Source organism: Hemicordylus capensis, chromosome 17, assembly GCF_027244095.1.
Source record: "Hemicordylus capensis ecotype Gifberg chromosome 17, rHemCap1.1.pri, whole genome shotgun sequence".
In the NCBI taxonomy this organism is placed as follows: domain Eukaryota; kingdom Metazoa; phylum Chordata; class Lepidosauria; order Squamata; family Cordylidae; genus Hemicordylus; species Hemicordylus capensis.
This window is the reverse complement of record NC_069673.1, coordinates 9,292,172-9,312,341: the sequence shown is the minus strand read 5'-3', so window position 1 is coordinate 9,312,341 and position 20,170 is coordinate 9,292,172. Positions and strand designations below refer to the sequence as shown.

General features: G+C 50.5%; 2 protein-coding genes across 4 annotated transcripts in view; both read left to right on the top strand.

The window, feature by feature from the left end:
• Positions 1–5,769, top strand: part of FPGS (folylpolyglutamate synthase) — a 28,171-nt gene extending 22,402 nt beyond the window's left edge. Inside the window, exons 15-16 of one of the 2 annotated variants that reach the window (XM_053282173.1) lie at positions 475–563; positions 5,713–5,769. In XM_053282173.1, coding sequence (XP_053138148.1) covers positions 475–563; positions 5,713–5,754 — 131 coding nt within the window. In that variant the 3' untranslated portion in view covers positions 5,755–5,769. Of the gene's footprint in view, positions 1–474; positions 4,153–5,712 lie in introns of those variants that run through there. The other variant, XM_053282172.1, reaches the window with a different exon arrangement.
• A 152-nt stretch (positions 5,770–5,921) lies between these two features.
• NAIF1 (nuclear apoptosis inducing factor 1) lies at positions 5,922–12,501 on the top strand. Of its 2 annotated transcripts, XM_053282175.1 has the most exons (3): positions 5,922–7,579; positions 7,786–8,447; positions 11,772–12,501. In XM_053282175.1, the coding sequence occupies exons 2-3, from the start codon at positions 7,937–7,939 to the stop codon at positions 12,236–12,238; spliced, it is 978 nt and encodes a 325-aa protein (XP_053138150.1). In that variant the 5' UTR covers positions 5,922–7,579; positions 7,786–7,936; the 3' UTR covers positions 12,239–12,501. The 2 variants fall into 2 exon arrangements, with proteins under 2 accessions (XP_053138150.1, XP_053138149.1); XM_053282174.1 differs by having other exon boundaries at positions 5,922–8,447.
• The last annotated feature ends 7,669 nt before the right edge of the window (positions 12,502–20,170 follow it).

The window sequence follows — 20,170 nt, the reverse complement described above, 5'->3', positions numbered from 1 at the left end:
TGCCAGTCAGTGCTGACAATACAGAGCTGGACAGACCAAGGGTCTGATTCAGTACTAAATTAAAGAGATAGGGCCACAGCTTCGTGGCAGAGCATCTGCTTTGTACGCAGGACGTCTCGGGTTCAATCCCCAGCAACACCTCCAGGTAGGGCTGGGGAAGGGCCACGTTTTGAGACCACAGAGAGACGCTGCCAGTCAGTGTTGGCAAGATTGAGCAAGACTGACTTGGGGTCAGGAGCTTCACAAGTGAAGTCGGGCCCGTAGCTGGCCATTCTGCCTTGTATACAGAAGCTCCCACCTTCGGTTCTTTGCCTGAAATCCTGGAGAGCTGCTGCCAGCCAGTGCCGGCCGCCTGGAGCCAGATCTGACTCAGCAGTCAGGCTGTCCCTGAGGGCCCTTGGGGTGGCGCTACAGGGAGAGGGCCCCGGCGCACCGCCGTGACGTTTCCCCCTCCCCTTCCCTTCCGTCTTGCAGACCAGCAGAACTTCAACGTCACCCTGGAGAACGTCTTGACCCGCTGCTTGCAGAACCAGAGTCACTGGAACCGCCTGATGGAGGCCAAGGTGGGCCAGGACCCCTGGCTGCCCGGCGCGCCCGAGGTGGAGGGGGTGGGCCGCTGGTGGAAGCAGGCCCCCCTGCACGGCCCGGCCCTCTTCGCGCCGCCCTCGGCCCGCCCGCTCAACTCCAACTCGCTCGTCTTCCCCTGCATCTCCCACGCCTTGCAGTGGGTCACCCAGGGCAGGGACCCGCACTTCCAGGCCCCTTCCAGCCCCGGGGGGCTCCACCCGCACCCGGCCGCCAGCAGCGGGGCCGTGTTGCTGCAGGAGGCGGCCGCCATCCGGGTCCTGGTGACGGGGAGCCTGCACTTGGTGGGGGGCGTCCTGAAGCTGCTGGACCAGTCCCTCTCGCAGTAGAGCGGGCTTGCCGCGGACTCGGAACGGACAGCCCTTGGCCGCTGCTTCCCTGCACTCTGCCGGCCTTCTGGGGTGGCGCGACGCAGCGGGCCGTCTGGCTCCTGCTTCTGGCTCCCGGGTGTCCAGGGACTTGGGGGGGAAGGAAGCCTGTCCTCCCGCAGAGACAGACAGCCTGACGGAGACCTCGTTTCCCAGCACTGAAAGACCCTTCTGCCGCAGCTTTCGGGGGACGAGCCGCCGGGAATCCCGGCGAATACCCTCCTCTGCCGTTCTTCCTCCCCTGCGGCCCACCGGAAACCAGACAGCCCCCGGCTTCTCCATTTCTGGGCCAGGCACAGATGCGTTCCTGTTCCTCCAGTCTCTTTCTTCTGTGTGGCCTCCCACAGCCCAGAGAGGCAGGCAGCCTTGGATGGCTCAAAACGTGCCTTTGTTTACCTGCCTCCTTTTCCTAACCTCGTCGTCCGTTTGCCAGCTCCATCGATCATTCATTCTCTCCCCCTGGATCTTTTGCGGGAGGGCCTAATGCAGTGATTCTCAAACTTGGGTCCTCAGGTGTTATTGGACTTCAACTCCCATAATCCCCAACCAAAGGCCACTGAGGCTGGAGATTATGGGAGTTGAAGTCCAGTAACACCTGAGGACCCAAGTTTGAGAATCCCTGGCCTAATGGTTTCGGGGATGTTCTCACAAGCCCATTTTATTGCCTGTTCTTCTTCAGTGCCTCTTAGCTTTTTAAAGATGATTTTTTTTTTATAGCATCCATTTTAGGAGCATTCAGTCTTGTTTCTGGGGCTTGGCTCCTTCAGAACGCCGCTGGGCTTCTTCTTCCTGGGGAGCCGGATGTGGGAGCAGCATTCTGAGTAGCGTGTAAACTTAGGATGTAGCTATAGAAGTGCCTCTTTGGATGGGAGAGTGTGCAATCATGTAGGACCACTGGTCTTCTGTCTCGCACGATTGCTGTGATGGATTGTAGGGCCAAGGTCAGCGTCTTCGGTAACAAGGATTCCCAAATGTTGTTGACTACAACATCTATCATCCCCTGCTGCAGTAGCCTTTGGCTGGGGATGATGAGAATTGTAGTCAGCAACATCTGGGAATGCCAGTTACAGGGAATACTGGCTGGGGTGAACTCGGGGGAGTTGATCTCCCAGTACAGCCATGGGGAAATACCAGTGATACAGCTGCCTGTCTTTCCTTAGGGACAGCAGTTGTGCTCTGGGAAACAAGGCTCAGAACTGACTTTGGAGGGTACGATCTTTTTCTGCTTTTTAAAAAATATCCCTTTGTTAGTGGTGCCAAATGTTCTGAAATGGATTTTGATTTTTGGTACGTTTACTTGCCCACAACGTGGTCCACGGACAGTGTGACTTCGATGGGGCAGCTGAAATCTTTCTCTCTACATCCCATCTCGGTCTCTTCCGCCCTTGGGATTTCTGCTCCACAGAGCAGATGTTTCCTAATCTTGGCAGCTCAAATGTCGCACTACAACTCCCATCATCCCCCGTCCATTGTGGAAGAGGATGATGGGGATGGTAGACCAGCATCAACTGCGGACCAATGATTGAGAACCCAACTAGGCCCTCCAGCTTATTGTACTACAACTCCCATCTTCCCCATCCACAGTAAATTGTGGCTGGGGATTATAGGAGTTGTAGTTCAACAGCTGGAGAGCCAGGTTTGCCCACCCCGTGCTCGAGGATCATTAAAAAATGTCTTTTCTCTAAATAAAAGGAGAGCAGAGAAAGATTTGGGGTGGGGGCCACCGGAGTAACGCTGGAAGACCTTTTGGCAGGATGCATGGACTTGTGGGAATAGCAGTTCCAAATAGACACCTGGATTTTTATTTTTTTTTATTATTGTTTTAATCCCACCAGGTTTAAACAGGTGGGCCCATCCAAACGGGATGATAGCGCCTCATGTGAATGCAAAGTAGCCTGCTTGCTGGTAAAATGTCTTACGCCTGAAAGGTTAATCCTGTGTAATAGCTGCCTGCAGGTAGAAAACTAGTCTGCCAGGTTCTAGCCTAGCTGACTTCCCTTGTGATGGTGCTTTCTACTTGCGGTGAATCTTTCTGACAGTGGGGTGGGGACACTTAAAAAAAAAAAACCCGCAATCCCCACAGCATGGCACAGTCCATTTTACTGCGCCAGGATTTTCTTCTGCTCCGCACAGAATAATTTTTTTGATGCCGTGCTTTCGTGCAAGGACTTCTCTGTGCGCTCTTGAGGGGAATATTTCCACTGCTCTGCTGCCCCCTTGCTGGCATATCTGCATCAGCTCAAAATCGGTTCCAGTTGACGTCCGCTGTCCACTCTCCCTGCAGCGTGAGCAAAAAGAGAGAACGCAACGCCGTTTTTCCTTCACAGATGGTTTCCCCTCCGTTTTGTGCTTTGGGCGCAATGGCTTGTGAATCTTTCCGGAAGACTCTTTCTGGAAAAGCTCCCCGTGAACGAGCAATTGGTAGGCATAGTGATCAGGCCACCCATAGCCGTTGTCCCTCAACAGTTTTCCAGCGGAGGGCAAAGTTACAAAGTTACTGGCCCCTTGGTCTGTGCATGGTGGCCCGGAGTTTTGGATGCTAGAGGGACAAAATAGAGATTTGTGACATCCCTGGTGCACTGCAGGCGTGTGACCGTTGGCTCCTGTGCGATGCCGTCGCAAAATCTGGGCTCTTTTCTGCCAGCAAAATTGCACAGCTGTATATAAATGTCAAAAGTTGGGGCTCTCTTGCTCCAGTCACCATGATTCCCCCCATGTGTTTGCAGGTAAACTTTTCCCCATTGGGACCTATAATCCACCCCCCTTTCCCCACAAGGATTCTTAAGAGGGCTTATAGCTGTTTTTAACTGGAATCCTACCTCTCGTCTTGCACTGACCCCGACAGCCACTGTGGTTCCGATGAATTCCTGGAGGGCTTTTGGTGTCCAGAGAGCGCGTTAAAGGCAGTGCCTGTCGGCTTTCGAATAGCGTTTACCACTTCCCACCGCGAGGGTCCGTATTCCTGAAGAGGTAGGGAGTTTAAATGTCGAGAGTCTTCTTCTCCTAGTAACTTATCTCGGAATGGTTTGCTTTTTCTTCCTTTCTTAGTTTAAATTAAATCTTTTAACTATTTTTAAAAGTTCCTTTTTAAAACTGAAATAACGATGCTTTTTTGGAATTAAAAAAGGCAGGATGTTTTTGCCAGATGAACGTTGTCAGAGGAATGGATGCACTACAATAAAGAATTGGGTTAATAAAACTTTTCCGATGTAAATTTCTGAGCGTCCCTGTTGCCTACAGAACACTGTGGATAACCTTGTTGGGTTTTTTAAATCCCACTTTGCTTCCAAAGAGCTTGGTCCAGCATATATAGATAATTTCCACATTTTATCCTAGAGGTAGAAGGAGCACAAATATCTAATTTTTATTTTTCTTACATTTTAAATTGCATTTTTAATGACTTCATATTTATATCCCACTCGTCCTTCAAGGAGCCCAGAAACATTAAGACAGGGTTATGCATACCTGCTACTCCCCTCACAACAATCCTGTGAGGTTGGCTAAGCAGCAAGGCCATAGTTGCTCTGTGCATCATGGCTAAAGGTGAAACCCAGGTCTCGTGGTAAAAGTCCTAGCAATCTAGCCAATATTCCACACTGGGTGTAAACCGCTTTGGGAACTTTTGTGGGAAAGCAATATAAGAATATTCATCGTATTCGTATTCCATCCAAGTGGTGTTCTGTGGTCATTGTTTCCTGGTGTAACAGTTTGGATTTTTCCTTGGAAGTTCTTTGCCTGGGCCACAGGATCAGAGTGAATGTACACCATTGTATTTATTTTGTGGGGTGAAATCCTGACTAGTGATCATGAAAGAGTGTGCTGGTAGAAGAATATCTACTTGCACCAAGTTTAGAGCTACCTAGGCATGCTTGCGTTTGGAACATTTGCAGACCATTTATTTATCATTTATTTGATTTCTGTACTGCCCTTCTAAAAATGGCTCAGGGCAGTTTACATAGAGAAATAACAAATAATGTGGCATGCTTGGTACTCTTTAAAAAGGGGGACTTTTGCCCAATCATGCTATAGTGCATTAGCACCATTCCAAAAGCCTGTGGTTTGCACAGCTATGCGATTTTGGTTCTTCATTCAGATCGCAGCTATCATTATAGTATGTGCCCGATTCTTACACCAAAAGAGAGATTCCTGCCTGCAACCTTGGAGAAGCCGCTGCCAGCCTGTGTAGACAATATGGAGCTGGATGGACCAATGGTCTGACTCAGTATATGGCAGCTTCCTATGTTTTTGCTAACAATACAAGGCATCAGCAAGTCTCTGATATCAGCTTTCATGATTAGTAGCCGGTTGCTGGAACTCTAGGCGTTTAGTGTATCTATATGGTACTGCACTGAGCTGTGCACGTGACAACCGCCTGTTCAGCCAATCAAAGGGAAGGGAAAGGGGAAAAACCAGGTACAGGATTAGGCTGAATGGTATCGAAATAACAAAGCGGGAACGCTGAAGGCACGTGTCCTGCCTGCGCCTTACGTCTGACGTTGATGAACCCACGCAGGGGCGCGGCAGCACGGTAATAAGCCTGCCTCCTGCAGGGCCAATAACGTGCGGCAAAGCTAGGCGGGAGGCGGGACTTAAAAAGTTTGAAAGGCAGTACCTAGCAAGCGAGAAAGCAGAACTAAGGGGTGTGATCGCTGAAGTTTGACGGACAAAGCAACTACCCAATAGGCAGCAGCACCGCTCCTGCAAGGCTAGGCGGGTGTCAAGCGCCCCGGGCCAATTGGCTTCCCCCCTCCGACGACAGGGTGAGGACGGCTTTCCTCGGGCGGCCCCAAACCGGAGCTAGCCAATCGCCGCATCCGACGGCTCTTGATGGGCGGGAGCCGGACCCAATGAGGAGGACAAGGTGAGAGAGGCTGATTCTGGAAGCCATTACGCCATTGCCGCAGACTAAAGGCTCTCTTTGGAGCGGGTCCCGCCGGGGCGGCCGCGGTACGCAATTTGCGTATCTGTTTCTGTCTGAAGGGAAGGCGGTGGCGGGGAGGGAGCAGGGCCCTAGAGCCCCCCTGGGGGCCCCAGGGGCAGGGGATCGCCTGGGCCTGGGGGGCCCAAGCCCCGCCCAAGGCTGCTTAGGCCTCCAGGAGACCCCTTTCCTAGGCCTCGAGGCGTTGGGCCCGTTAAGCCCCCTTTGCCCCCCAAAATCCTCCTGTCACCTCCCATGTCCCCCCCCAGGCGGCCTCTTTATCTCCCCCTCCCCAAATCATGGTGACTTCCCCCCCCCCAACAGCAGATTATATTGGATTTATTTATTTATTTTAATGATGAAGCCGTCCTTGCTTTTCTCCCCAAAATTATCTATTTACTTTTATTTATTTATTTATTTATTTATTTATTTATTTATTTGGCACATGCCTATTTATTTATTTATCTATCTATTTATGTGTTTGCTTGACATAATTGTCTTTGTTTGTTATCTGTTTGTTTGTTTGACATAACTTGCCTCTCGCCCAAAGCGTCCGTCTTTATTTTGAAACATAAACCAAAACAGCCTTTAAAAAAAAAAATAGAGAGAGAAAGAGATAAAAATAATGTTAGCACTTAAACGGCAACAAGCCTTCTTGTCTCTCTTCCTCCCAAGTGGTCTTGGGATTGTATTGCCTCTCACAATATCGGATTTGAAGCTGCGTTTTCTTCTCTCCTCCTCCCCAGTTATAACTTTAAATATTTTTCCTCCAAAGGAATTTATACCGAATTGGAATTGGCATGAGCCTGCCTGAGCCGTATTGTACACTACTCAGTGTGCAAATAAATAAATAGGTCATATTTATAAATATATCCCCAGCTGGATATAAATATTTTAATTTTTTCCCTTTTCTTCCCAAATTATGTTTTAAATTGTTTCTTCTTTCTCTAACTTTCTTTAAATTGCCCCTCTCTTTTGTATCTTCCTTAACGAAGCCATTCCTAACCTGTCTCTGCCCTGTAGCTTCCAATACTGTGTATTATTTTGCAGTGTTATTTTTGGCTTTAGTGCACACGTGAACTTATATTTTTGTCCTCACAACAGCTTTGTAAGGTAGATTATGCAGAAGATAGTGGGTGGCTTATGCTCACCCATTAAGCTTCAAGGCTAAAGGAGGTTTAACTAGGGTCTCTCTTGTTCTAGCCCAACATTTAAACCACCTCTAAAGGTTGGTGGCCACTTGATCTTCCTTACAATGCCATCCAAGGCGTGTTTACTTGGAAGTAAATCTCACACAGTTCCATAGGGCTTACTGCTAGGTAAATGTGCAGCTGCATTGTGCATGCCTATGGGCTTTACTCCCACGTAAATGCATAGGACTGCAGTGTAAGAATTTATCGACTTCCACATTTTTGCTTGTTCCCACTACACACACATACATGCTTCCTGGCTCTGCATGGTATATCCTCCATCTATAGAATTTATAGTATGCCGTCCTACCTCCTCCTGGCTCCCCACATATATATCTCCTTGAGCTTCCTATTCTCAATTTGCCCCTTCCTCTACATACTCCTGTCTCTTCAAAGATACAATTGCTTTGTGCCTCTTGTTTGCTGTATTTCAACCTATCCCGCTCTCCCAGAAACACTTGGAAATGGACCTTCAAAAAGTGGCTGTACTCAAGTTTTCTATTAGCTTCTGCTCGCCCGTAAGCACAACATCCTCATCTTTACCCTTTCCAATTGGTGGCTTTGACTTCACGCCTTTGAGCGTACAGGTCTCTATAAATATATTGCTTCAAAGCTGCTGCTTCCTGTCTTTTTACCAAGACCCTGCTAAAAATGAGGCCCTGTCTCTGATTGTCGGTCCCTGCTTTGGTCAGCAGGCCTAATCGTGTCTCTCGTTCCTTTCCAGCGTTCTGCACCAGTTCGCTCTCGGCCTCTCCCGCACAAGAGTGTTTCAAGCTGGGGCCACGCTCTTTCTGACGCCCCCAACCGGCCTGATTCATCTCTGGACTTCTGCTGGAGTGCACCCCTCCCAGCTCGTCCTGGGCCTCGCCTGACCCATGGCCATGGCCTCCCCCCCAGCGCCGCCGGCGAAAAAGCGCAAGATGAACTTCTCAGAGCGGGAAGTGGAGATCATCGTGGAGGAGCTGGAGCGCAGCAAGCACCTCCTGATCAACCACTTCAACGCCGGCGTGCCGCTGGCTGCCAAGGCCGCCGCCTGGCACAACATCCTCCGCCGGGTCAACGCCGTGGCCACCTGCCGCCGGGAGCTTCCCGAGGTCAAGAAAAAGTGGTCCGACCTCAAGACGGAGGTGCGGCGCAAGGTGGCGCAGGTCCGGGTGGCGATGGAAGGCGGCGGGGACGGCCAGGATGGAGGCGGCGAGAGCCACGATGCGGAGGACCCCACGGGGGCCACGGCAGCGCCCGTTATCCTCACCCCGATGCAGCAGCGCATCTGTAACCTGCTGGGGGAGGCCACCATTATCAGCCTGCCTGCCGGGGACTGCACTGCTGCGGATGGTTCGGAGATCCCGATTGCAGCCGCGGCCACGACAGTCACCCTTACGCAGAGTGAGTTGTGCTGTTGCTCCCCCACCCCACTCAACACACACACACACACACACACACACACTGCTTCAGAGGCGTTCTGCTGGATGGGAGCAGTTGCTCTCAGTCAGGGGTTCCCCAGCTTTTACAAGAAAAGTACCCCTTCCAGGGGCATAGTGACCGTTGAGCAAGAGGGGCAATTATCCTCAGGCCTCAAGGGTCTAGGGGGCCCCCAAGGCTCTACCTCGCCCTTGGCTAGGGGGGCCCCTTGCCTCCTCCCGCACCTAGCCAGTGTTTCATACTGGGATGGACTCTCCTCTCCCCGCCTGGGCACTGGCCCCTCTCATCCAATGTCAAATGCAAGAGGAGGCAAGGCCAGTGCAGAGAACAGGGCTGTCACAGTCCCGGCATAGTGTTGCAGCCCCAGCACTGGCCCCGCCCCTGGTATGGTGTCAGAAGCAGGGGGTGGGGCTTGGGCGGGGCTTCATATGTGCAAAAGAACACCTGGGAAGGTGGGGGAGCCGGCGGCCGGACTTTGTCTCCTGGCCCCCGCAAAGTTCCCTACACCCCTGACCCAGCTCGGGTACCCCCTAGAGATTTTGTGTGTGTGTGTGTGCGTCATTGTTCCCTCAAAGAGGGGTTCCCAGATGTTGTTGACTACAATTCCCAGAATCCCCAGTTGCAGAGACTTTTGCTTGGGGATTCTGGAAGTTGTATTCAACAACATCTGGGAATCCCTGTTAGAGGGAACGCTGGTCTGCGTGTATATGCCTGGTTTACATCCTGCTGAAGTTACTCGTTTTGTTTTGGCTGTGTTCACACAATCACAAGGATCCTGGTCAAAAGGTTTTTAGTGAGCCTTGTGGATCTGAAGGGGAGCATGCAGATATTCTAGGTAATCCTGGTCTAACTGCAACAGCTAACCAGAATTTAACCAGGATAGAAGTAGGGCCCTCTCTCCCTTCTGCAGTAGATGCATTTGGCTTCAAGCCGGCAATCCTCAGACGGGGAACAAATAGCACAGCTCAGTGTTCTCTCTAATGTTTTTCATCTCTGGGCAGACCTGCTCAATTTAGGCCCCCCAGCTGTTCTTGGACTACAACTCCCATACTCCCCAGCCACAGTGGCCAATAGCCAGGGATTAGGAGGGGTTGTAGGCCAACATCTGCAGGAGGGCCGAAGTTAAGGAGCCCTGCCCTACGGGGGATAGGTTCCCCTAGTGGTACTTGTACCCCCTGTTGGGACCTCCTGCTCTAACTCAGGACTGCACAACCAGCCCTCCTGCAAGTGTGTGTGTGTGTATTTCGCATATTGATATACTGCCTGATATAGGTGTCTCTAGGGAGGCAGTGTACACCATTTAGAACCACAAATATAAAACCAAGTACAAACGATTAAAACGAATTTCACAGAGTGAAAACGTTGGGACAGTTTTGTAGGAGAAAAACAATTAAACCGGTTGGAATTCATTTCAGTTCGAAGCCTGACAAAACAGGTGGGTCTCGAGGGTCTCCCTAAAATCAGTCGGAGATGGAGGTGCTCTTATTTTGGCAGACAGCTTATTCCAAAGACCGGGGCAGTCACAGGGAAGGCCCGGTCCCGAGTCACCACCAGACGAGCCAGTGGCAACCGTAACCGGACCTCCCCAGATTATCTTAATAGGTGGCAGGGTTCATGACAAAGGAGGTGTTCTCTTATAGCCAGCTGTTGGGCTATAGCTCATGTAATCCTTGACAGTTGGCTGGGGATGATGGGAGTCGTAGTCGAACAGCGGCTGGGCAGCTAAAGTTGTATAGCTCTGCTCTAACTGCTTTGCGTTCTGTGTGTCCGCACAGCAAGAATCTCCACTTCCCCCTGAAAATCACACTCATATTTTGTTTTTACTGATCTGTTTTGTATTTAATATTTTTATATACCACCCCAGACTCATGTCTCTGGGCAACTTACAATAAAACAACGTCCATTAAAAGCAGAATTAAGACAAATTAAAACAATCAACTGGAGAACAGGTTTGATTCAATGTATTTATTTTTATTGTTCGGTTTATTTGCCGCCTTTCATAAAACCTTAAGTCTAGAAATTGAACTGTGGGCACCTAACTAAGATATTCGGGTGGAGAGTTATTTGACAAAATCTTCCTTCATCCCAGGCAGTCCTGCTTCTGTTCCAAGTACATGACTTGTAAAAGGGACCAAGAGAAGCCCATTAGTCGAGCGATTTTGTCAAGCAGTTGTTTGGCTCCTGGATCCAAAGCAAATGGATCAAGGCCTGTCCTAGTAGCTCTGTGAAACTGGTGAGTCATGGAGCTGCGTGCCATTCCTGAACGGCTTCCACCCAGCTGCTGATCTTGTCAATTCCAGTTTCACCTTGCTAAAAGAATGGTTCCTGGTGTGAGGTGGTGCCATTCTCTTCTTAATGGCATTACAGACTTGAGTGTTACTCTTGGTGGGCAAACTGGTTTTAACTCGGGTTGCCATGTCCCCCGGATTTTGGCTCCTCCACCTGGTTGCTAAATTCCACCTGGATTTACTCACATTTCAAACGTGCTGCCCAGATTGCCGGATTTTACTCTGGATCCGATCACATGGGAGGGCAGAGAAGGTTGGGAAAGTATTCAGATCTGCCAAATAAATAAATAAATTTAAGTTAAATGAGCATTAGTTGCTGCATAATTTGCATAAATATTTCCCCTGCTCGATTATTATATTATTTGAATTCCCGCTGGTATTTTTCCCAGATCATGGGTGTTTCCCATGATCTGGGAAAAATACCAGCGGGAATTCAAATCAGCAACCTCTGGCTTGCTAATCAAGTCATTTCCCCACTGCGCCATTAGGTGGCTAGGTCTTGTGGTAGCAAGCATGAATCGCCACCTGTACTAAGCAGGGCCTGCCCTGGTTTGCATTTGAATGGGGGACTATATGTGAGCACTGTAAGAGATTCCCCTTAGGGGATGGGAAGAGCACCTGCATGCTTGCAGAAGGTTCCAAGTTCTCTCTCTGGCAGCGTCTCCAGATCAGGCTGAGCAAGACTCCTGCCTGTAACCTTGGGGAAGCTGCTGCCAGCCTGTGATGTCAATCCTGAGCTAGATGGACCAAGGGTCTGACTCAGTAGAAGGCAGCTTTCTATGTTCTTAGTTTAAACACCACAGTGAGGGGTAGTGTTCCTTCTAGCAAGGATTCCCAGATGTCGCTGACTACAACTCCCATAATCCCCAAGCAAAAGCCCTTGAAGCTGGGGATTCTGGGAGTTGTAGTCAACCACATCTGAGAATCCCGTTTAGAGGGAACACTGGCCAGGGGCCTTTGACGATTCTGCCTTCCTCTTTTTCCTCCCTCCCTCGCTTAGTTCCAGCGGAGACCACCTACCACAGTTTGGAGGAGGGCGTTGTGGAGTACTGCACCACCGAGGCCCCCGCCACTGTCGCCACCGAAGCCCCGCTGGAGATGATCGCGCAGCAGGCCGAGGTCTCAGTGAAGCCCCAGGAGCTGAAGAGCCGGATCGCCCTGAACTCGGCCAAGCTCCTGCAGGAGCAGCGGGTCACCAACCTGCACGTCAAGGAGATCGCCCAGCACCTGGAGCAGCAGAACGACCTGCTGCAGATGATCCGGCGCTCGCAGGAGGTGCAGGCCTGTGCCCAGGAGCGCCAGGCCCAGGCCATGGAGGGAACCCAGGCGGCCCTGAGCGCCCTCATCCAGATCCTGCGCCCCATGATCAAGGACTTCCGGCGCTTCCTGCAGAGCAACACGCCTGCCCCCGCGGCGGCCGTAGACCCGAGCCAGGCAGCCCAGAACGGACAGGATCTCATCCAGTGAAGCAGAGCCTTCCCAAGGAGGCTTGTTCGGGACAGTGAGCAGGCTGGGCCCCCACCTTTGCCAGTGTCCGGGTGGGCTGGTTCAGTGCCCGTCTTGAGAAACTAAAACCGTCTTCTGGGCTCTTCTCAGCCGGCTTCCCAGTGATGTTAAAATGTATGCACAGGTTCTGCAGCTGACCGCCAGAGCGCATACCGGACAAACTCTTAATTTAAATCCTGGACCTTTTAAAAATACTGAAATAGATTTGATACGAAAGGGGGAAAGAGCTCTGGTGTTGCTTTTACATTTCCGTCCCAACCTCTCTCCGAGCAGATCACGGGGCTAGCGAGCGTCTCCCCCTCATCTTATCCTCACAACAGCCCTGTGAGGTCGGCGAGGTGGAGAGATTGCCTAGTGAGGTTCATTGCAGGCTGGAGGTTTGAAGCTGGATATTCCTGGTCGGTCACCAGCCACCAAATCACACTGACCGTTTCGTAGAGAGGTCTCGAACTCTGGACCCCAGGCGGTGCTGGACTACAGCTCCCATCATCCCTAGTTACAGTGGCTTGTAGCCTGGGGTGATGGGAGTTGTACTCCGGCAACAGCTAGGGGCCAAGGTTTTGCAGCTCTGCCCTGGCGTCCACCAAAGAGCTGTCAAACTAGGTGGCCCAGTCGCAGAGTATCTGTGCCTCTAGTTCTCTCTCCTCCCTCTTGGCTCTCTCCCCATTCTCAGCCCCACTGGCCACTGCCGCTGTTTCCTTTCCCCCTCTGCCTGCACGCCTGTCCTCCTCCTCTTTCCTCTCCCACTCCCGACAGCTTGCTTACAAACTCTCGCGAGAGCTGCCACACATGGGATTAGTGACGAGCACGTCTTAGAGAAATAGATAGATAGATACTGACATTTGGAATTTAAAAATCAAGTGGGACCCAAGTAAAACGGGCAGCCACACAGCAGCAGCCAGTTAACCCAGGTGTAGGTCGAGCTCCGGTCTCCGATTGCTGTCTTCAGCCCTCTGGGTGAGCAGTCCAATCTCTGAGCATTCATTACTTCTGCAATCTCTCTTCTCCCCTCTTTCACTCAGGATTGGGCCTGCTGGCATGCTTCTCTGCTGCCTCTTAGGGGAGAAAAGCTGGTTTTGGGGTTGCGAGCATGAATTGCCCCCATTGCCATGCAGGGGCTGCCTTGGTTTGAGTTCCGATGGGTGACTACCAGTGTTCTTGTTCTTTTCATCTGCGTGCAGAATGAGTTTTGTTCTGGGTGGCAGTATCAAGGCAGTGTGTGCGCACACCTGCATTCAGAATGGGGCCTTCCCGATTCAACCTGAGTGGGATCTAGAATGAACTGAGTGGACATTAAAAAAAAAAGTGTGAGTGTGCACACACGCGCACGCCTTAGAGGGAGCACTGGTGACCACATGTGAGCGCTGTCTGTTGGGAGATTTTCCTTAGGGGATGGGGTTGTACTTCCATGGAAGAGCATCTGCTTACTTGCATGCAGAAGGTCCCCGGTTCAATCCCTGGCAGCATCTCCAAGTAGGGCTGGGAGAGACGCCTGCCTGAAACTTTGGAGAGCTGCTGCCAGTCAGTGTAGGCAGTCCTGAGCTAGATGGAGCAAGGGTCTGACCCAGTATAAGGTAGTATCGTATGTTGTGCGAAAGAATCGTAGCTCAGTGGTAAAGCACCTTGCATGCAGAATCAAGGGCTGAGAGAGACTCCTGCCTGCAGCTTTGGAGAAACCGCTGCCAGTCTGGGTAGACAATCCTGAGCGAGATGGACCAAGGATCTGATTCAGTATAAGCAGCTTCCTAACCAATGTTCCCTCTAACAAGGATTCCCAAATGTGGTTGACTACAACTCCCCAAATCCCCAGCTGCAATGTCTTTTGCTTGGGGATTCTGGGAGTTGTAGTCCACCACCCCTGGGAACCCCTGTTAGAGGGGACACTGTGACTGAAAACTGCTTTATTCCAATACGTTTGTAAGCTGCCATGAAAGCCTACGGTGGAAAGTGGGCTAGAAATTTGTGAAATAAATAGCCCCTCTGTCTCATGTGTGGGGGTAGGCTGGCTTAGTAGCCAAACCAGTTGCTAGTCACCTGAAGAGCCTCACAGTCTGCCCTGCTCCTGAAAAGGCAGCAGAGAGTGGATTTTATTTCTCACCTGCAGGTGGTGCTGCAAGGGAAAAAACCAGAGTTTTGTGTTTGGATTTCGCAGGATGAAGAAAGGAAAAAAACCAGTGCAAAAATCTACATCCTCTTTCAGCCATCAGCACTGTGGGTGAATGTAACATCTGACCCCTAAACCAAGTTCTAACGCAATTACGAGGGGCTGCAGAAATGTTTGACCCTGTATACAGCATCATTGTTTGTTCTGTTACCACCTCTTGTGAAATCTGGGGAAAAGTTTTCTCTTGGGGAGCTGGCATACCAGAATGACAAAAGGAAGTTGAAGATCTTTAAAAGCAAGCGCCTGGTGTGCTGGTTTTTCCACATATTTGGAGAGAGGAATTCACTGACAATAACCCCAGAAACTACACAACCTCTTCCTTCTCTCTCTCTCTCTCTCATAGTTGTTCCTGGGGTGATAAACTTGCACAAACGAGATTAGGAGATCTTCAGGCTGGATGTTAGTCGAAACTGGGCCAGGCATGGGGATGATGCTAAAACCCCAAAGACGGCAGTTTAGCAGTCTTACAATAGAGTGTAGGTCATCAAACTCAGGTTTTCGGTCGCTGTCTTCAGCCCTCTGGGTGAGCAGTCCGATTTCTGAGCATTCATTACTTCTGCAATCTCTCTTCTCCCCTCCTTCACTCAGAATTGAGTCCTGCTGGCGTGGTCCTCTGCCACCTCTTAGGGGAGAAGAGCCGGTTTTGTGGCTGCGAGCATGAATTGCCCCCTTGGCTAAGCAAGGTCTGCCTTGGTTGAGTTTGGATGGGCAACTATATGTGAGCGTTGTCCGCTGGACGATATTCCCCTTAGGGGATGGGATGCTGAATTTCCCCAATTAGTTTTGGGGGAAGTTCAGTGATAGGACATCTGCTTGTGTGCAGAAGGTCCCAGGTTCAATTCCTGACCACATCTCCAGGTAGGGCTGGGAGAGGCGCCTGCATGAAACCTTAGAGAGCCGCTGCCAGTCTGTGTAGGCAGTTCTGCGCTAGATGGTCCAAGGGTCTGAACCGGTAGAAGGTAGCATCCTATGTTGTGCGGAAGAATCATAGCTCAGTGTCACAGGAAGGAGAGCTAGTCTTGTGGTGACAAGCATGACTTGTCCCCTTAGCTAAGCAGGGTCCACCCTGGCTTGCATCTGAATGGGAGACTAGAAGTGTGAGCACTGGAAGAGATTCCCCTTAGTGGATGGAGCCGCTCTAGGAAGAGCATCTAGGTTCCAAGTTCCCTCCCTGGCAGAATCTCCAAGATAGGGTTGAGAGAGATTCCTGCCTGCAACCTTGGAGAAGCCGCTGCCAGTCTGTGTAAACAATACTAACCTAGATCAACCAGTGTTCTGACTCAGTATATAGCAGCTTCCTATAAAGCATCTTCTTGCATGCAGAAGGTTCCAGGTTTAATCCCTCTGGCAGCTAGAGCTGGGAGAGTCCCTTGCCTGAAACCTTGGAGAGCCACTGCCAGTCAGTGTGGACATTATTGAGCTAGATGGACCAATGGCCGGACTCAGTAGAAAGCAGCTTCCTATGCTTCTCTAATTGACCTGGAAGGAGAGGAAGTGGCAGCATGGTTTTTCTGTTTTTAGCCAGTCAATAGTTGGCAACTATGCTACCTTCCAAGCCTTGCCTCTTGAATCTCAGACTTGGAGATACGTCTGACCCAGCAAGCCCAAAAGATGGTAGGCAGGCTGAATCAGAGCAACCACGGCCCCCTCTGACGTTTGCTTCTGTGAATAAGATGCAGGTCCGGCTGCCCATTAGAAGGCGGAAATACATTCATGGAGCTCTTTATTAGCATAAGCGCCGCTCATGTAAAATGCAGGCGGATCAAAAAAAACGAGCTCCCGGTTATTAACTTAAGCTGAAAAAGAGCAGCTAAGAGAGACACTTGCTACAGTATCATAGCATAATCCTATTTAATGGGATAGAGATTATTGCTTCACACCGTTTCCAGAGCTCACGTCCTCCACGGGATGGGGACATGTCCCCCCCCCCCCACACACACCTTGGTCCCTCTGTCCTATTAGCTCCTGGGGCTTTAAGGACACAAATAGGAAAGCTGAGAGGATATGACCACACGTCCAACATTTAACGCAAGCCGATTTACGTCCCGGCATTTGGTCAGATCACTGCGGTGAGGTTAACATCCTAGGCAGGGGACCTGTGACAGTTGATTTGCTTTGATTCTGCCTTCTGATCCATCCAGTCAACTGGCATTTAATAATAATAGTATACGGTCATCTCTTGCCCGATAGGAATGACCTGATGGAGCACGCTCTCCTCTCTGCCCAAGGCACGGATGGGTATCTCATTCAAAAACCCAGAGAGATACTTCATTACTCCATGAACCACGCCCACAAATGTTGGCCATGGGTACCATTTCCGGGGATGACTGCTCATAGCGATTTTTGGCAACCAATTGCCCATGCAATTGATTGCCAGGAAATTTAGGACCCCCAAACGGAAGGACTTTTTCACACCACGCATAACCGACTTGTGGAATTCTCTGCCACAAGATGTGACAGCCAACAACCTGGGTGGCTTGTTTGGATAACTTCATGGAGGAGAGGTCTCTCAGTGGCTACTAGTTGGAGGGCTACAGGCCACCTCCAGCCTCAAAGGCAGGATGCCTCTGAGTCCCAGTTGCAGGGGAGTAACAGCAGGAGAGGGGGCATGCCCTCAACTCCTGCCTGAGGGCTTCCAGCGGCATCTGGTGGGCCACTGTGTGAAACAGGATGCTGGACTAGATGGGCTTCCTTGGGCCTGATCCAGCAGGGCTGTTCTAATGTTCATCAACATCTACCCCACCTAGAGATGGAAAATAGCACAGTTGCACTTCTAGCTTTTGGGGTTAGGATTGAGATAGCATCAGGGGACCGTTGAATAAATTGTTGCCCTCTCTCCCTAGAGTAATATTTTAAGGACTTTTGTTCCTGCCAGTTTTCATTTCCATTCCTCTGGCAACGTCAATAACATGTTGTTGTAGTTTTTCAGCTTCTAAAAGCTCTTAGAACGCTCCTGTAGACGTGGCCACTCAGGAGGGCAATAAGAGGATAATCCACTGAATACTGAAAGTCCTGTAGTGCTATTGTAGTGTTTCTCTTCTCTAGGGCTGTAATCCTTGTCAATCACCCCGACGGGTTGTCCCCCCAGACGGGCCTGGCCACGCCATTGGACTCATGTACTAATAACCAGGACATCAGGGAGGAGGGTGGTCTGGTGGTAGCAAGCATGAGTGCTTGCCCTGATTTCAAATCCCTCACTTTTGGGACTGAGCTACCCACTTCTGCATGGAGAGAAATGTGTCTCTCCTGCTGTATCATGGGGCAAGTCAGCCCAGAAAGGAATTTAAATGCCACACTTTCAGAGTTTACTCACTGCAGGAGGGATGCGTCTGCCTCTTGGCACAGAATGTGGAGAGCCAGTCCTGAAAAGGAGGAACCTAGGCAGCTGCCACATACTGAGTCAGACCCTTGGTCTATCTAGCTAAGTATTGTCTTCACAGACTGGCAGCGGCTTCTTCAAGGTTGCAGGCAGGAGTCTCTCTCAACCCTATCTTGGAGATGCTGCCAGGGAGGGAACTTGAGACCTAGATGCTCTTCCCAGAGCAGCTCCATCCCCTAAGGGGAATCTCTTCCAGTGATCACACTTCTAGTCTCCCCTTCAAGTGCAACCAGGGTGGACCCTGCTTAGCTAAGAGGACAAGTCATGCTTGCTACCACAAGACCAGCTTTCTTCTGCTAAGTCCATAGGCTCAGCAGGACGGATGACAGAAAGGACCTCTTCACGCAGTGCATCTGCTTTGCATGCAGAAGGTTCCAGGTTCACTCCCCAGGGCAGCATCTCCTGGTAGGCCTGGGAGAGACGTCTGCCTCAAACCTTGAAGGGCTGCTGCCGGTCAGTGCAGGCAAGATTGAGTTCGATGGCCCAATGGTCTGATTTAGCACAAGGCAACCCGCTTATTTTCCTGTCTTCTGTGCAACTCCCTGCCAAAAGGTGTGGTGATGGTTACTGGTTTAAATGGTGTTAAACGAGGAGATCAACAGCTCCTCAGAAATTCTCTCTGTTTTTCGAAAGGACAGATGGGATTTTAAAAAGAGATTTATCTCTGGAAGGAGGGCAGCAAAGCATACATTAAATAGTGCTTATCCTAGCTTCCTTTTGAAAATGCGAATTTGTCACATACATATGTGCTCTCAAGAAGGATTTCCCACTAATAAGCATCCTGGGGTCATGAAGCTTTTTAATCCGAGTTTTCTATTTGCTTGTTCTTTGTCCTGGAAAACCCAGATTCCTGGGAACGCAAATCAGATAGATGACATTGCGCTCAGCAGATCTCCAGGCGGGTTTCCAAGTGTGTTTGTTTATAACAGCAGTCACGTTATCCGATTAATTGCAAGGCAAAACACTCCAAAGTGGGGGAAAGTCTGAGACAGAAGCTGCAGAATCACTGTGTGTGAGAACGCCAGGATTTATAATCTCAGTGAATCTGAATGTTTGCTGCCTGTTGCTATAAACAGGAGGGAGAAGTCCAAAAGGGAAGTGGAGAGGAATAATCACAAGAGATATGCTGAACCTCTGTGTCATACAAAGGCTTCAGGAAAACTTGAGTCCTTTTTGGCCGGGAGGGAAGCCAGTTGGACAAAAGACTCTGAACCCCAGGCTAGGGGGAGGCTGTTTTTCTTTTCTAGTTTTGGAAGCGTTCTCTGGATGAGTTTTCAGTGTAAAAGTCAGAGCGCGGTCGACCATGGGATGCTGGCTGGAATGGCACAGTTGAATCAGCCCCCAAAGTGGAAACAAGCACACTAAGGTAGAACAAAGGAGTCACCCATCCAATTGCAAACCAGGGAGGACACAGCTTAACAAAGGGGACAATTCATGCTCACTACCTCTTTGTTCTACCTTAGTGTGCTTGTTTCTGTTGACCAGGAGGGAGTCAGGCATCAGGTGTCCCCGGTGATCCCCGCACGAAGCTTGCGGGGGCCCTCCCAGAAATATCAGGTATTAAAATGAAAAGCTGCTCCCAGATTAGAGGAAACTCCTTTGCTTGGATGGACTGATCTGTTGGGCTGGGGTGTGCCCTTTGACTGAAGGCGGCTCCTGCCCAGAAATCCAGGGAGGAATCAAAATCCCCAGAAGCGTCACTCCATAAACGTGGTATAGGGGTGGGAATCTATCAGCCTGATAAGGCTGTGTGCTTACAGGGTGTTAGGGAGGTTGTAATCTTGTGTAGGCGGCTTCAGAGGTGAGGGCTAATCACGTATGTCTGTGGGGGAAGCGGGAAGGAACAGCAATGGGGCTTCTGGTGTTCAGCCCAGCAGGAAAAGGAATAGAAGCATCGGCTGTTGAAGCGGGACTGAGGCATGGTAGAATCGGAGGATGTTGCAATGAGAAGGGTCCTTGGAGGTCTTCTAGACCAACCCCTTGCCCAGGGCATCTGCAGCATCCCAGAGAGATGGCCATCCATTCTCCATTGGACCATTTTGAGCCACTGTGGGAAACAGGATGCTGGACAAGATGGGCCTTGGGCCTGATCCAGCAGGGCTGTTCTTATGGAAAATCTCCAGTGGAGGAGAACTTCCCGCTCCATGAGGCAGGCTGCTCCACTAGCAAACCGCTCTTACCATTCAGTAGTTCTCCCTAATGTCTAACCAATATCTTCTCTCTCTGTAATTTCCTCCCATTGCTTCTCATCCCGCTCTCCGGAGTAAGAGAGGACAAGTCTGTTCCATTTTGTAGATGACAGCCCTTTAGGTGGAGAGCTGGTCTTGTGGTAGCAAGCATGACTTGTCCC